Source organism: Physella acuta, unplaced genomic scaffold (assembly GCF_028476545.2).
Source record: "Physella acuta isolate Inbredline_101_S28 unplaced genomic scaffold, ASM2847654v3 ptg001656l, whole genome shotgun sequence".
Taxonomy (NCBI): Eukaryota; Metazoa; Mollusca; class Gastropoda; family Physidae; genus Physella; species Physella acuta.
The window spans coordinates 114,316-130,112 of NW_026733170.1; the positions used below are offsets into that span (position 1 = coordinate 114,316).

Below are 15,797 nucleotides of genomic sequence, written 5' to 3' on the forward strand. Positions count from 1 at the left end.
GGGTGGTGTTATTGGCGATGTACCTGGGGGGGGGGCTGTTTCTTCAAACTTTCTGAGTGTTTGCTATTTAAACCATAAACACGCAATACACTATATTAGCAGGTTAGGGTTAGTATCCATGTTAGGGTTAGTATCCATGTTAGGATTAGTATGCATGTAGTGAGATTAGTATCCATGTAGTGAGATTAGTATCCATGTAGTGACGCCCTGATCGTATGCCTGGGTCCTTTCATGTTTCGTATTATTTTGCTATACACCAACTGTTCAGCTTTTCCCAATGATTAATTATGCAGGCAATTTTGTTGATTATGCAATGTGATGGCAAAGTGTGTTAAAAAACAGTGTGTTGTGATGTGTTGTATGTTCGTGTGTATGTGTGACGTGCTGTATGTTCGTGTGTCTGTGCGGTGTGAGTGCTTAGTGTTCGTGTATATGTGTGTTGTGATGTGCTGTATGTTCGTTTGTCTGTGTGTCTGTGTGACGTGCTGTATGTTCGTGTAGATGTGTGTTGTGACGTGCTGTATGTTCGTGTGTCTGTGTGACGTGCTGTTTGTTCGTGTGTCTGTGTGAGGTGCTGTATGTTCGTGCGTCCAAAGGCTCGATTGCGTGTGTTTTTTTCCCCCATCATGGTCGTGATATCATTATCAACCGTAACGAGTGGACCGCTGATCAACAGAGAAACGGTTAAAAAAAAATTCTCCGCCCTCAGAGTCTGCGGCTCGTGTAATTAACGAACCAACCCGAGGCAACAGATGGTGACCAACTGAGCTAAACAGTTTCATATAACACAGGGGCCAACTTTTAAAGCTATTCATCGAACCTAGCAGTCAAACTGTCGTAAGTTTCTAAATTTCTCTTCAACAGACTGTTCACGTTGCTTCATGTAATTATTTATTTTGAAGTTTTCTTTTTTTTTATTTTGTTAAACCGATCAAATACTGTCAATTTCTAAAGATTTTATTCGGCCAATGTAAATCGATTGTAGGACGATCACTCGCCTTGGTCACTGTGCTAATTAAGTAAACTAATTAATGTTTCACTGTTTACATCTTTTAGATATACAAACATCACGCGGCTTTTATTTGATGTTTAAAAATAAATATGGCCTGTACGATTCGCTCAAAAAGTTCCGACTATTTTCCCCAGTTCGAACAATATCATCTCTGCTAGCTAAGTCAGATATAAACAAAGTTCACGCAGCGCTATACCGTGTACCGTGCTGTACCGTGTACCGCGCTGTACCGTGTACCGTGCTGTACCGTATACATGCTGTACCGTGTACCTGGCTGTACCATGTACCGTGCTGTACCGTGTACCGTGCTGTACCGTGTACCGTGCTGTACCATGCTGTATCGTGTACCGTGCTGTACCGTGTACTGTGTACCGTGCTGTACCGTGTACCGTGTTGTATCGTGTACCGTGCTGTACCGTGTACCGTGCTGTACCGTGTACCGTGCTGTACCGTATACATGCTGTACCGTGTACCTGGCTGTACCGTGTACCGTGCTGTACCGTGTACCGCGCTGTACCGTGTACCGTGCTGTACCGTATACATGCTGTACCGTGTACCTGGCTGAACCGTGTACCGTGCTGTACCGTGTACCGTGCTGTACCGTATACATGCTGTACCGTGTACCTGGCTGTACCGTGTACCGTGCTGTACCGTGTACCGTGTACCGTGCTGTACCGTGTACCGTGCTGTACCATGCTGTATCCTGTACCGTGCTGTACCGTGCTGTACCGTGCTGTACCGTGCTGTACCGTGTACCGTGCTGTACCGTGTACCGTGCTGTACCGTGTACCGTGCTGTACCGTGTACCGTGTTGTACCGTGCTGTATCGTGTACCGTGCTGTACCGTGCTGTACCGTGTACCGTGCTGTACCGTGTACCGTGCTGTACCGTGTACCGTGCTGTACCGGGTACCGTGCTGTACCGTCCTGTACCGTGTACCGTGCTGTACCGGGTACCGTGCTGTACCGTGCTGTACCGTGTACCGTGCTGTACCGTGCTGTACCGTGTACCGTGCTGTACCGTGTACCGTGTACCGTGCTGTACCGTGTACCGTGCTGTACCGTGTACCGTGCTGTACCGTGTACCGTGCTGTACCGTGTACCGTGCTGTACCGTGTACCGTGCTGTACCGTGCTGTATCGTGTACCGTGCCGTACCGTGTAGCGTGCTGTATCGTGTACCGTGCTGTACCGTGTACCGTGCTGTACCGTGTACCGTGCTGTACCGTGCTGTACCGTGCTGTACCGTGCTGTACCGTGCTGTATCGTGTACCGTACCGTGTAGCGTGCTGTACCGTGTACCGTGCTGTACCGTGTACCGTGCTGTACCGTGTACCGTGCTGTACCGTGTACCGTGTTGTACCGTGCTGTACCGTGCTGTACCGTGTACCGTGCTGTACCGTGTACCGTGCTGTACCGTGTACCGTGCTGTACCGTGCTGTACCGTGCTGTACCGTGCTGTACCGTGCTGTATCGTGTACCGTGCCGTACCGTGTAGCGTGCTGTACCGTGTACCGTGCTGTACCGTGTACCGTGCTGTACCGTGTACCGTGCTGTACCGTGTACCGTGCTGTACCGTGTACCGTGCTGTATCGTGTACCGTGCTGTACCGTGTACCGTGCTGTACCGTGTACCGGGCTGTACCGTGTACCGTGCTGTAACGTGTACCGTGTACCATGCTGTACCGTGTACCGTGCTGTACCGTGCTGTACCGTGTACCGTGCTGTACCGTGCTGTACCGTGCTGTACCGTGTACCGTGCTGTACCGTGTACCGTGCTGTACCGTGTACCGTGCTGTACCGTGTACCATGCTGTACCGTGCTGTACCGTGCTGTACCGTGCTGTACCGTGTACCGTGCTGTACCGTGTACCGTGCTGTACCGTGTACCGTGCTGTACCGTGTACCGTGCTGTACCGTGTACCGTGCTGTACCGTGCTGTACCGTGTACCGTGCTGTACCGTGCTGTACCGTGTACCGTGCTGTACCGTGTACCGTGTTGTATCGTGTACCGTGTTGTATCGTGTACCGTGCTGTATCGTGTACCGTGCTGTACCGTGTACCGTGCTGTACCGTGTACCGTGCTGTACCGTGTACCGTGCTGTACCGTGTACCGTGCTGTACCGTGTATCGTGTTGTATCGTGTACCGTACTGTATCGTGTACCGTGCTGTACCGTGTACCGTGCTGTACCGTGTACCGTGCTGTACCGTGTACCGTGTTGTATCATGATTTTATGGAAGCGATTTCCAGCGATAAGAGAACCACTCTATGGGGGGGGGGGCTAAAAGTTCACTCAAGTGTGCATTATCAGCCGCCTGCTGCATATATAATTAGTCTTTTGATCTTTTCCCATGGGTCTGGTACGGGCGCTGTGTGTTGGATGGTACGGAGAGGGTGGGGGTACGGGGGAGGGTGGGGGTACGGAGAGGGTGGGGTACGGGGAGGGTGGGGGTACGGAGAGGGTGGGGAACGGGGAGGGTGGGGTGGGGTACAGGGAGAGTGGGGTGGGGGTACGGGGAGGGTGGGTGTGGGGGTATTGGGAGGGTGGAGTGGGTAGGGTGGTACAGCGAGGCTGGGGTACGGGGAGGGTTGTACGGGAAAGGTGTCGGCTTTCAAGGTCTAATTAGAGGTGTGCGCCAGGCTTTCAGTCCGCCCAGCACCAGCTTGTCCGCCTCTCTTCCACTTTTGCTTATAAAACGTTAGCCCGGCCGCATCAGCCGCTTTCACTGGTTCGTGTTTAGGTTCAGGTGTTTTCCCTGGTTCGTGTTTAGGTTCAGGTGTTTTCCCTGGTTTGTTGACAGTTAGACGACCTTTGACCCGGCGCAATGGACGCTTTTCTGGGCAAGTGGCTACTGGACAGGAGTCGAGACAAGGGCGAGGAGGCGTATCTCAACATGGAAGGTAAGGTGTTTCCAGGGGCGTCACTAGGTCGGGTGTCACCGGCTGGGGTAACTCACTGTGTTACCATTTGTGTTGGGGTAACTCATTGTGTTACCATGTGTGTTGGGGTAACTCATTGTGTTACCATTTGTGTTGGGGTAACTCATTGTGTTACCATTTGTGTTGGGGTAACTCATTGTGTTACCATTTGTGTTGGGGTAACTCATTGTGTTACCATTTGTGTTGGGGTAACTCATTGTGTTACCAGGTGTGTTGGGGTAACTCATTGTGTTACCATGTGTGTTGGGGTAACTCATTGTGTTACCATGTGTGTTGGGGTAACTCATTGTGTTACCATTTGTGTTGGGGTAACTCATTGTGTTACCATTTGTGTTGGGGTAACTCATTGTGTTACCATGTGTGTTGGGGTAACTCATTGTGTTACCATTTGTGTTGGGGTAACTCATTGTGTTACCATGTGTGTTGGGGTAACTCATTGTGTTACCAGGTGTGTTGGGGTAACTCATTGTGTTACCATTTGTGTTGGGGTAACTCATTGTGTTACCATGTGTGTTGGGGTAACTCATTGTGTTACCATTTGTGTTGGGGTAACTCATTGTGTTACCATGTGTGTTGGGGTAACTCATTGTGTTACCATGTGTGTTGGGGTAACTCATTGTGTTACCATTTGTGTTGGGGTAACTCATTGTGTTACCATGTGTGTTGGGGTAACTCATTGTGTTACCATGTGGTATGGGGTAACTCACTGTGTTACCATTTGTGTTGGGGTAACTCATTGTGTTACCATTTGTGTTGGGGTAACTCATTGTGTTACCAGATGTGTTGGGGTAACTCATTGAGTTACCAAGTGAGATGCCCCCCCCCCCTCTTGCCCCAACAATTTACTTTTTTTTTGCTTCAATGTCACCACAATCATCTCCCCCACCCGCCCACCCCGCCCTACATTTTATTACTTTAACTGAAGAAAAAAAATTGTTTTGTGATTTTCGGTTCTATTTCACCCCTTAAATGGCGTCACCCCATACATGCAATTGCGTCATATTGCCCGCTGTCCCTCCTTGATGTGTTGCTGGCCCCAGCCATCGAGCCTCATCTACTCGGGGGTTCGAACTCTGGATGTCCGGCTTAGCATCTATGAACTTAACCGGCCCGACCATGCCGATCCTCTCCTACCCACAATAATAACCTTGATTTTCAAATTCTTTGGCCAGACCTACAAATGCCAATTAGGCTATCCAATGACCTTAGGTCAGATTTTCAAATGACCTTTGATCTACCTATTAGATCACGTATGCTACATGTATGTACTTAACTACATATAGACCCCCAATAACTATAAATGACCTTTAAATGACCTTTAAATGACCTTTTAATGACCTTTAAATGACCTTTAAATGACCTTGTGTGTTGCAGGAATCCCCGCAGACATGGCGGAGAAATACAAGGCTGGCGGCGTTAGCCTGGAGATCTCTAAACAAGCCAACAACAAGTACCGCTATGTCCACGTCTGCCCGGGAATGCCCGACACGACAAACGATTTTGAGCTGGGGCAGGAGACTCTGTTTGAGATGGCCACTGGCGAGAAGGTCAAGGTGAGACAAACATCTCCCCCTCCCCCACTTTTCGTGTATTCACCATTTATTTCTATTTCTACAAAGATAAAAGTATTCTAGCACGACGATATTGAATGTTTTTGTATACACGCTGTAAATACAAACTAGATAAGTGTAAACAAGATGACTTCAATCAGCACTGATTAGCTGGGTTAGTACATTCACGTACACTTCTACGGATTGCCAATTTGGCAGCCTTTCCCCGACTAAAATGCTTTGAATACATTAATGCGGCTCTTATTAATAGTAATAAGATGGATAAAAATTCGTAGATTACATCGGATAAAAACATGCCATGAGATTTTATCTTCCCTTTGCTGTCTGAAGTTTACTAATCCCTGAACCAGGCCAGATAGAAACTAAACTGTTGTGTGGTTGAATATGTCCCAGATAGAAACTAAACTGTTGTGTGGTTGAACATGTCCCAGATAGAAACTAAACTGTTGTGTGGTTGAATATGTCCCAGATAGAAACTAAACTGTGGTGTGGTTGAATATGTCCCAGATAGAAACTAAACTGTTGTGTGGTTGAATATGTCCCAGATAGAAACTAAACTGTTGTGTGGTTGAATATGTCCCAGATAGAAACTAAACTGTTGTGTGGTTGAATATGTCCCAGATAGAAACTAAACTGTTGTGTGGTTGAACATGTGCCAGATAGAAACTAAACTGTTGTGTGGTTGAATTTGTGCCAGATATAAACTAAACTGTTGTGTGGTTGAATTTGTGCCAGATAGAAACTAAACTGTTGTGTGGTTGAATATGTCCCAGATAGAAACTAAACTGTTGTGTGGTTGAACATGTGCCAGATTGAAAATAAACTGTGGTGTGGTTGAATATGTCCCAGATAGAAACTAAACTGTTGTGTGGTTGAATATGTCCCAGATAGAAACTAAACTGTTGTGTGGTTGAATATGTCCCAGATAGAAACTAAACTGTTGTGTGGTTGAATATGTCCCAGATAGAAACTAAACTGTTGTGTGGTTGAATATGTCCCAGATAGAAACTAAACTGTTGTGTGGTTGAACATGTCCCAGATAGAAACTAAACTGTTGTGTGGTTGAATATGTCCCAGATAGAAACTAAACTGTTGTGTGGTTGAACATGTGCCAGATTGAAAATAAACTGTGGTGTGGTTGAATATGTCCCAGATAGAAACTAAACTGTTGTGTGGTTGAATATGTCCCAGATAGAAACTAAACTGTTGTGTGGTTGAATATGTCCCAGATAGAAACTAAACTGTTGTGTGGTTGAATATGTCCCAGATAGAAACTAAACTGTGGTGTGGTTGAATATGTCCCAGATAGAAACTAAACTGTTGTGTGGTTGAATATGTCCCAGATAGAAACTAAACTGTTGTGTGGTTGAATATGTCCCAGATAGAAACTAAACTGTTGTGTGGTTGAATATGTCCCAGATAGAAACTAAACTGTTGTGTGGTTGAATATGTCCCAGATAGAAACTAAACTGTTGTGTGGTTGAATATGTCCCAGATAGAAACTAAACTGTGGTGTGGTTGAATATGTCCCAGATAGAAACTAAACTGTTGTGTGGTTGAATATGTCCCAGATAGAAACTAAACTGTTGTGTGGTTGAATATGTCCCAGATAGAAACTAAACTGTTGTGTGGTTGAATATGTTCCAGATATAACCATATAACTTAAATGGAAAATAAATACTTTAACCAGTGTCGTCGTTGTCCCCCCCCCCCTCACCCCACAGAATATTTAAAGTGCGCCCCCCTCCTCGGAAGTGAAGTTTCAAGTACCCCCCCCCCCTTCCCCCTTACCACTGGAGAAAAATGTCCGAAAGAAACCCAGCTTAGAATAAACTTTCCTTAAAACGCTTACCCGTCTCTTAAACCCATTTTCCACCACATGAAAAATAATTCAACAACACGTGGGTAAAAAAAAACAACTCACAAACTCCCTGTAACACGGGTTCTAAACTTTGACGTAAATCGCTTATCACAAAATAAGAAAATTCAAAGATAACAACTTCAGAAAGTTGTTTTTTTTTAAAGTACGTTTCCAGCGTTAGCAGCGAGTAGCAAGCAAGTAGACATTCGCAGGAAATAGTTTTCTAGCGGAACGACGGGCGAGCCAATGCTCAACCGACGAAAAATGTGAAACGGTGCAAAAAATGTGATTTAGTTAAACAGAGTTAACTTCTCATTTTGCTAGACGTCAAAAGTACAAATCTGTTTCGTGGACAACTTTCTGTTGGCAAACATTCAAGTCTAATTTGTGGTCATAGTTCAAGGCCGGTTAATTACCACCACCACCCACCCTTCCCCTCCACAAACACACCCACACACAAACACACACGCTGTTTCCCACCCTCCCTTTACAAGTAGCGGTGCTTGCCAGAAAAAAATAAACAACTGCTGAATATTTTTTTAGCACATGAAGAGTTCCCTGGCACTCTCAGCCTTGAATGTGAGGTCAGAAACTCAGGGTAAACAGCAGGCAAGCGATGGTTATAATTAACTTATCCCGAACACTCATCCATTTTATGAGCTTCAGCGAGTAGCTCAGTGTTTAGATGTAATCCTTAAAAATGCCTACAGTTAATGCACTCATATTTAGCTTATTACGTGTCGTAATGGCATTTGATTGTTTCCACCCCTCCCCCCCCCCCCCCACCCCCGGGTAAAAGTACAATCCAGAAAATGAGTTTGCTCAGACACACAATGTTATCTAGTGCATTAATAATGGCAGCAGGGGAAAATTGACTGAATAATAATTTCAAACTGAAGGGTGCGACTTTCACATACAGACTCACAAACACACACACACATTCATAAACATACACACTCACACACGCTCATTAACATGGATGTACACTCATAAACACACATTCACAAACACACACACATATAAAACACTTTCAAACATACACTCACACACAAACAGATAAGTACACTCACAAACACTCATGGACACACACACTGACAAATCAATTCGACCATTGTACGAGCCTGCCATGTATTATACTTATAGACACATGTTAAACGCACATTTCCGCCTCACATTTTGTCTTTGTTAAACCCAGCCAACATTTTGTCTATGTTAACCCCACCTCACATTTTGTCTGCTCCACCCCCAGGCCAAAGTGAGCGTGGATGGCGACAAGATCAAAGAAAGTGTCTGCCTACACGGTGTACAGATGGACAGCGTCAAGGAGATTATCAACGGTGAAATGAAATCTGTAAGTGTAAGATGTGTGGGTGGTGTGTTGGTGTTTTAGGGTGGATGTGATGTGTGGTGGTGTGGTGGTGTTCTATGGTGGATGCGATGTGTGGCTGTGTGTTGGTGTTCTAGGGTGGATGATGTGTTAGTGTTCTAGGGTGGATGGTGTGTTAGTGTTCTAGGGTGGATGGTGTGTTAGTGTTCTAGGGTGGATGGTGTGTTGGTGTTCTAGGGTGGATGGTGTGTTGGTGTTCTAGAGTGGATGGTGTGTTAGTGTTCTAGGGTGGATGGTGTGTTGGTGTTCTAGGGTGGATGGTGTGTTGGTGTTCTAGGGTGGATGGTGTGTTAGTGTTCTAGGGTGGATGGTGTGTTAGTGTTCTAGGGTGGATGGTGTGTTAGTGTTCTAGGGTGGATGGTGTGTTGGTGTTCTAGGGTGGATGGTGTGTTGGTGTTCTAGAGTGGATGGTGTGTTGGTGTTCTAGGGTGGATGGTGTGTTGGTGTTCTAGGGTGGATGGTGTGTTGGTGTTCTAGGGTGGATGGTGTGTTGGTGTTCTAGGGTGGATGGTGTGTTGGTGTTCTAGGGTGGATGGTGTGTTGGTGTTCTAGGGTGGATGGTGTGTTGGTGTTCTAGGGTGGATTCAATGTGTGGATGATGTTAGTGTTCTAGGGTGGATTCAATGTGTGGTGGTGTGCTGGTGTTTTAGGGTGGATGCGATGTGCAGATGTTTTTGTATAGTTACTTTAACGTTGTTTTTTTTTTATTTCGTGGGAATTTTTCTCAATGGTAGTTTTAGTGTGCTTTATTTCCTTTGGTTGTTGAGTAGCCTATATGTTTTGGTGTAGAAGTAGTTATTAGATGCTTTATGCTTTTGATAATGTATGGATGCTTTAGTCAGGTGAGTTCACACAGTTGTATGCAGACATTGGCAATAGCGATATCTATGTGTCAATATTATGAGGACAGAGTACATTCTGCATGACCGATTATCACCTGTCAACCCCTCCCACAAACACACATTTTAAGTCTAACAACGCCAGTCTTTCTACCCCCCCCCCCCCCGCCCCACACACACACACATTTTTCGCACTTTATTACCTGGCGTTTCCTACAGATCAACACCTGATATCCACGCTTCACTTGCTACATGCGCTCCACTCCAATGAGCACCGTCAGTCCCGTAGTTTGAGTCAGCTTCACTTGTGATTAAAAAAACTTTGCCCCTTTTAACACCCACTGCTGTATTAGACCTCTGCTTTGTGTTGAACCAAACTCGACTGGTCTATAAAAAGGCCAACATTTCAATAGATGTATGTGAAGGTGATCCTCTCTCGTATTTAGGCTGCATCTAACATTAAGACTTTAAAAGCTATAATTGTTCAGACCAGCGCGATGCATTTTACTGACAATGAACTTCAACTGGGTTAATTCATGGACTAGCTGCTTTGTGAAGCTAATTTATTCTTTCATTTACTTTTGTTGGTAACAAATTTATCCATAGGTTAATTCATTAACTACTTTGTGAAGCTAATTTATTCTTTCATTTACTTTTGTTGGTAACAAATTTATCCATAGGTTAATTCATTAACTATGTGAAGCTAATTTATTCTTTCATTTACTTTTGTAGGTAACAAATTTATCCATAGGTTAAATCATTAACTACTTTGTGAAGCTAATTTATTCTTTCATTTACTTTTGTAGGTAACAAATTTATCCATAGGTTAAATCATTAACTACTTTGTGAAGCTAATTTATTCTTTCATTTACTTTTGTAGGTAACAAATTCATCCAATGGCGAGCTGGTGCAATATTTTAAAAGAATTTGAACTCACATCAGCAAACGTGAAAACTATTTAATTGATGTCTGTCTGTCATGATTTTCTCATTTAGAAATAAACTTCCTAGGTTTCTAATATTTCTTATTTAAAAACATTGGTTGTTTTTTGTTTTTTTTATTAATAAAGAGTTCACGATCATATGATTTTAATGACAAGAGAAATTGAGTTGAACTGTTTTCATATTGTGTGAACTGTGTTAATAAAGTTGTGTGAAATGTGTCTATTGTGTGCAGTGTGTTAATACTGTGAGCTGTGTTGTGTTAATATTGTGAGCTGTGTTGTGTTGATACTGTGAGCTGTAATGTGTTAATATTGTGAGCTGTGTTAATACTGTGAGCTGTGTTAATACTGTGTTGTGTTAATATTGTGAGCTGTGTTGTGTTAATACTGTGAGCTGTGTTGTGTTAATACTGTGAGCTGCGTTGTGTTAATATTGTGAGCTGTGTTGTGTTAATACTGTGAGCTGTGTTGTGTTAATACTGTGAGCTGTGTTGTGTTAATACTGTGAGCTGTGTTGTGTGTTAATACTATGAGCTGTGTTGTGTTAATACTGTGAGCTGTGTTGTGTGTTAATACTGTGAGCTGTGTTGTGTTAATACTGTGAGCTGTGTTGTGTTAATATTGTGAGCTGTGTTGTGTTAATACTGTGAGCTGTGTTGTGTTAATACTGTAAGCTGTGTTGTGTTAATATTGTGAGCTGTGTTGTGTGTTAATATTGTGAGCTGTGTTGTGTTAATACTGTGAGCTGTGTTGTGTTAATACTGTGAGCTGTGTTGTGTGTTAATATTGTGAGCTGTGTTAATATTGTGAGCTGTGTTGTGTTAATACTGTGAGCTGTGTTGTGTTAATACTGTGAGCTGTGTTGTGTTAATACTGTGAGCTGTGTTAATACTGTGTTGTGTTAATATTGTGAGCTGTGTTGTGTTAATATTGTGAGCTGTGTTGTGTTAATACTGTGAGCTGTGTTGTGTTAATACTGTAAGCTGTGTTGTGTTAATATTGTGAGCTGTGTTGTGTGTTAATATTGTGAGCTGTGTTGTGTGTTAATATTGTGAGCTGTGTTGTGTGTTAATACTGTGAGCTGTGTTGTGTTAATACTGTGAGCTGTGTTGTGTTAATACTGTGAGCTGTGTTGTGTTAATACTGTGAGCTGTGTTGTGTTAATATTGTGAGCTGTGTTGTGTGTTAATACTGTGAGCTGTGTTGTGTTAATATTGTGAGCTGTGTTGTGTTAATACTGTGAGCTGTGTTGTGTTAATACTGTGAGCTGTGTTGTGTTAATACTGTGAGCTGTGTTGTGTTAATACTGTGAGCTGTGTTGTGTTAATACTGTGAGCTGTGTTGTGTTAATACTGTGAGCTGTGTTGTGTGTTAATACTGTGAGCTGTGTTGTGTTAATACTGTGAGCTGTGTTGTGTTAATACTGTGAGCTGTGTTGTGTTAATACTGTGAGCTGTGTTGTGTTAATACTGTGAGCTGTGTTGTGTTAATACTGTGAGCTGTGTTGTGTTAATATTGTGAGCTGTGTTGTGTGTTAATACTGTGAGCTGTGTTGTGTTAATACTGTGAGCTGTGTTGTGTTAATACTGTGAGCTGTGTTGTGTTAATACTGTGAGCTGTGTTGTGTTAATACTGTGAGCTGTGTTGTGTTAATACTGTGAGCTGTGTTAATACTGTGAGCTGTGTTGTGTGTTAATACTGTGAGCTGTGTTGTGTTAATATTGTGAGCTGTGTTGTGTTAATACTGTGAGCTGTGTTGTGTTAATACTGTAAGCTGTGTTGTGTTAATATTGTGAGCTGTGTTGTGTGTTAATATTGTGAGCTGTGTTGTGTGTTAATATTGTGAGCTGTGTTGTGTGTTAATACTGTGAGCTGTGTTGTGTTAATACTGTGAGCTGTGTTGTGTTAATACTGTGAGCTGTGTTGTGTTAATACTGTGAGCTGTGTTGTGTTAATATTGTGAGCTGTTTGTGTTGATATTGTGAGCTGTGTTGTGTTAATATTGTGAGCTGTGTTGTGTATTAATACTGTGAGCTGTGTTGTGTGTTAATACTGTGAGCTGTGTTGTGTGTTAATATTGTGAGCTGTGTTGTGTGTTAATATAGTGAGCTGTGTTGTGTTAATACTGTGCGCTGTGTTGTGTTAATACTGTGAGCTGTGTTAATACTGTGTTGTGTTAATATTGTGAGCTGTGTTGTGTTAATACTGTGAGCTGTGTTGTGTTAATACTGTGAGCTGTGTTGTGTTAATACTGTAAGCTGTGTTGTGTTAATATTGTGAGCTGTGTTGTGTGTTAATATTGTGAGCTGTGTTGTGTGTTAATATTGTGAGCTGTGTTGTGTGTTAATACTGTGAGCTGTGTTGTGTTAATATTGTGAGCTGTGTTGTGTTAATACTGTGAGCTGTGTTGTGTTAATATTGTGAGCTGTGTTGTGTTAATATTGTGAGCTGTGTTGTGTGTTAATACTGTGAGCTGTGTTGTGTTAATATTGTGAGCTGTGTTGTGTGTTAATACTGTGAGCTGTGTTGTGTGTTAATACTGTGAGCTGTGTTGTGTTAATATTGTGAGCTGTGTTGTGTTAATATTGTGAGCTGTGTTGTGTTAATACTGTGAGCTGTGTTGTGTTAATACTGTGAGCTGTGTTGTGTGTTAATACTGTGAGCTGTGTTGTGTGTTAATACTGTGAGCTGTGTTGTGTTAATATTGTGAGCTGTGTTGTGTTAATATTGTGAGCTGTGTTGTGTGTTAATACTGTGAGCTGTGTTGTGTTAATATTGTGAGCTGTGTTGTGTGTTAATACTGTGAGCTGTGTTGTGTTAATATTGTGAGCTGTGTTGTGTGTTAATACTGTGAGCTGTGTTGTGTTAATACTGTGAGCTGTGTTGTGTGTTAATACTGTGAGCTGTGTTGTATTAATACTGTGAGCTGTGTTGTATTAATACTGTGAGCTGTGTTGTGTTAATACTGTGAGCTGTGTTGTGTTAATACTGTGAGCTGTGTTGTGTTGATACTGTGAGCTGTGTTGTGTGTTAATACTGTGAGCTGTGTTGTGTTAATACTGTGAGCTGTGTTGTGTTGATACTGTGAGCTGTGTTGATACTGTGAGCTGTGTTGTGTTAATACTGTGAGCTGTGTTGTGTTAATATTGTGAGCTGTGTTGTGTGTTAATACTGTGAGCTGTGTTGTGTTAATATTGTGAGCTGTGTTGTGTTAATATTGTGAGCTGTGTTGTGTGTTAATATTGTGAGCTGTGTTGTGTGTTAATACTGTGAGCTGTGTTAATACTGTGTTGTGTTAATACTGTGAGCTGTGTTGTGTTAATACTGTGAGCTGTGTTGTGTTAATACTGTGAGCTGTGTTGTGTTAATACTGTGAGCTGTGTTGTGTTAATATTGTGAGCTGTGTTGTGTTAATACTGTGAGCTGTGTTGTGTTAATACTGTGAGCTGTAATGTGTTAATATTGTGAGCTGTGTTGTGTTAATACTGTGAGCTGTAATGTGTTAATATTGTGAGCTGTATTAATATTGTGAGCTGTGTTGTGTGTTAATACTGTGAGCTGTGTTGTGTTAATACTGTGAGCTGTGTTAATACTGTGTAGTGTTAATATTGTGAGCTGTGTTGTGTTAATACTGTGAGCTGTGTTGTGTTGATACTGTGAGCTGTGTTAATATTGTGAGCTGTGTTGTGTTGATACTGTGAGCTGTGTTAATATTGTGAGCTGTGTTGTGTTGATACTGTGAGCTGTGTTAATACTGTGAGCTGTGTTGTGTTAATACTGTGAGCTGTGTTGTGTTAATACTGTGAGCTGTGTTGTGTTGATATTGTGAGCTGTGTTGTGTTAATACTGTGAGCTGTGTTGTGTTGATACTGTGAGCTGTGTTGTGTTAATACTGTGAGCTGTGTTGTGTTAATATTGTGAGCTGTGTTGTGTTAATATTGTGAGCTGTGTTAATACTGTGAGCTGTGTTGTGTTAATACTGTGAGCTGTGTTGTGTTAATACTGTGAGCTGTGTTGTGTTAATACTGTGAGCTGTGTTGATACTGTGAGCTGTGTTGTGTTAATACTGTGAGCTGTGTTGTGTTAATACTGTGAGCTGTGTTGTGTTGATACTGTGAGCTGTGTTAATACTGTGAGCTGTGTTGTGTTAATACTGTGAGCTGTGTTAATACTGTGTTGTGTTAATACTGTGAGCTGTGTTGTGTTGATACTGTGAGCTGTGTTGTGTTAATATTGTGAGATGTGTTGTGTGTTAATACTGTGAGCTGTGTTGTGTGTTAATACTGTGAGCTGTGTTGTGTGTTAATACTGTGAGCTGTGTTGTGTGTTAATACTGTGAGCTGTGTTGTGTTGATACTGTGAGCTGTGTTGTGTTAATACTGTGAGCTGTGTTGTGTTAATATTGTGAGCTGTGTTGTGTTGATACTGTGAGCTGTGCTGTGTTAATATTGTGAGCTGTGTTGTGTTAATATTGTGAGCTGTGTTAATACTGTGTTGTGTTAATATTGTGAGCTGTGTTGTGTGTTAATACTGTGAGCTGTGTTGTGTTGATACTGTGAGCTGTGTTGTGTTAATATTGTGAGCTGTGTTAATTTTGTGAACTGTTTAATTGTGTATAAGAACCGAAAGTTGGCAAGTTGCGTGCTGGACACAACCAGAACAGGAGCTATAAATACTGTCTAAATACTATCATTGTTTTCAAATCTGTAATTCTGATTCCATCATCCCAAACACCACCACAAACATTGAACATGTAATTCTATCATCCCAAACACCACCACAAACATTGAACATGTAATTCTATCATCCCAAACACCACCACAAACATTGAACATGTAATTCTATCATCCCAAACACCACCACAAACATTGAACATGTAATTAAAATTCTATCATCCCAAATACCACCACAAACATTGAACATGTAATTAAAATTCTATCATCCCAAATACCACCACAAACATTGAACATGTAATTAAAATTCTATCATCCCAAATACCACCACAAACATTGAACATGTAATTAAAATTCTATCATCCCAAATACCACCACAAACATTGAACAGGTGTCAGGTGGCTTCTGGTTGTAGACCATTTTCATGTGGCTTTTAAAACCCTTTCTATTTATGTTAGTCAACAAACTCCTTCCTGGGCCTTAGGGTTGCCTGATGAGTGGACCTTAAGTAATACAGTACAATAGTGTAGGGTTTGGTCAACAAAATACCACAGGTCAGCTAGGGTTTGGTCA

At 42.5% G+C, this 15,797-nt stretch overlaps 1 protein-coding gene across 4 annotated transcripts; it reads left to right on the forward strand.

The window, feature by feature from the left end:
• Positions 1 to 715: 715 nt before the first annotated feature.
• On the forward strand, positions 716 to 10,770 carry LOC131929616 (fatty acid binding protein 1-B.1). Of its 4 annotated transcripts, none has more exons than XM_059285911.1 (5): positions 716 to 837; positions 3,812 to 3,911; positions 5,325 to 5,503; positions 8,632 to 8,733; positions 10,489 to 10,770. In XM_059285911.1, exons 2-5 carry the CDS (start codon positions 3,836 to 3,838, stop codon positions 10,537 to 10,539), a joined length of 408 nt encoding a protein of 135 aa, XP_059141894.1. In that variant the 5' UTR covers positions 716 to 837; positions 3,812 to 3,835; the 3' UTR covers positions 10,540 to 10,770. The 4 variants fall into 4 exon arrangements, with proteins under 4 accessions (XP_059141894.1, XP_059141893.1, XP_059141892.1 ...); XM_059285910.1 differs by lacking the exon at positions 716 to 837 and adding an exon at positions 3,657 to 3,751 and having other exon boundaries at positions 3,782 to 3,911; XM_059285912.1 differs by lacking the exon at positions 716 to 837 and adding an exon at positions 3,730 to 3,769.
• The last annotated feature ends 5,027 nt before the right edge of the window (positions 10,771 to 15,797 follow it).

Excerpts from the sequence above, each read along its gene's own strand:
- LOC131929616 (XM_059285911.1), top strand. The coding sequence starts at position 3,836 with ATGGACGCTTTTCTGGGCAAGTGGCTACTGGACAGGAGTCGAGACAAG. Across the intron at positions 5,504-8,631 it reads CCACTGGCGAGAAGGTCAAG|GCCAAAGTGAGCGTGGATGG; the intron begins GTGAGACAAACA and ends CTCCACCCCCAG. Across the intron at positions 8,734-10,488 it reads TCAACGGTGAAATGAAATCT|GTAACAAATTCATCCAATGG; the intron begins GTAAGTGTAAGA and ends TTACTTTTGTAG.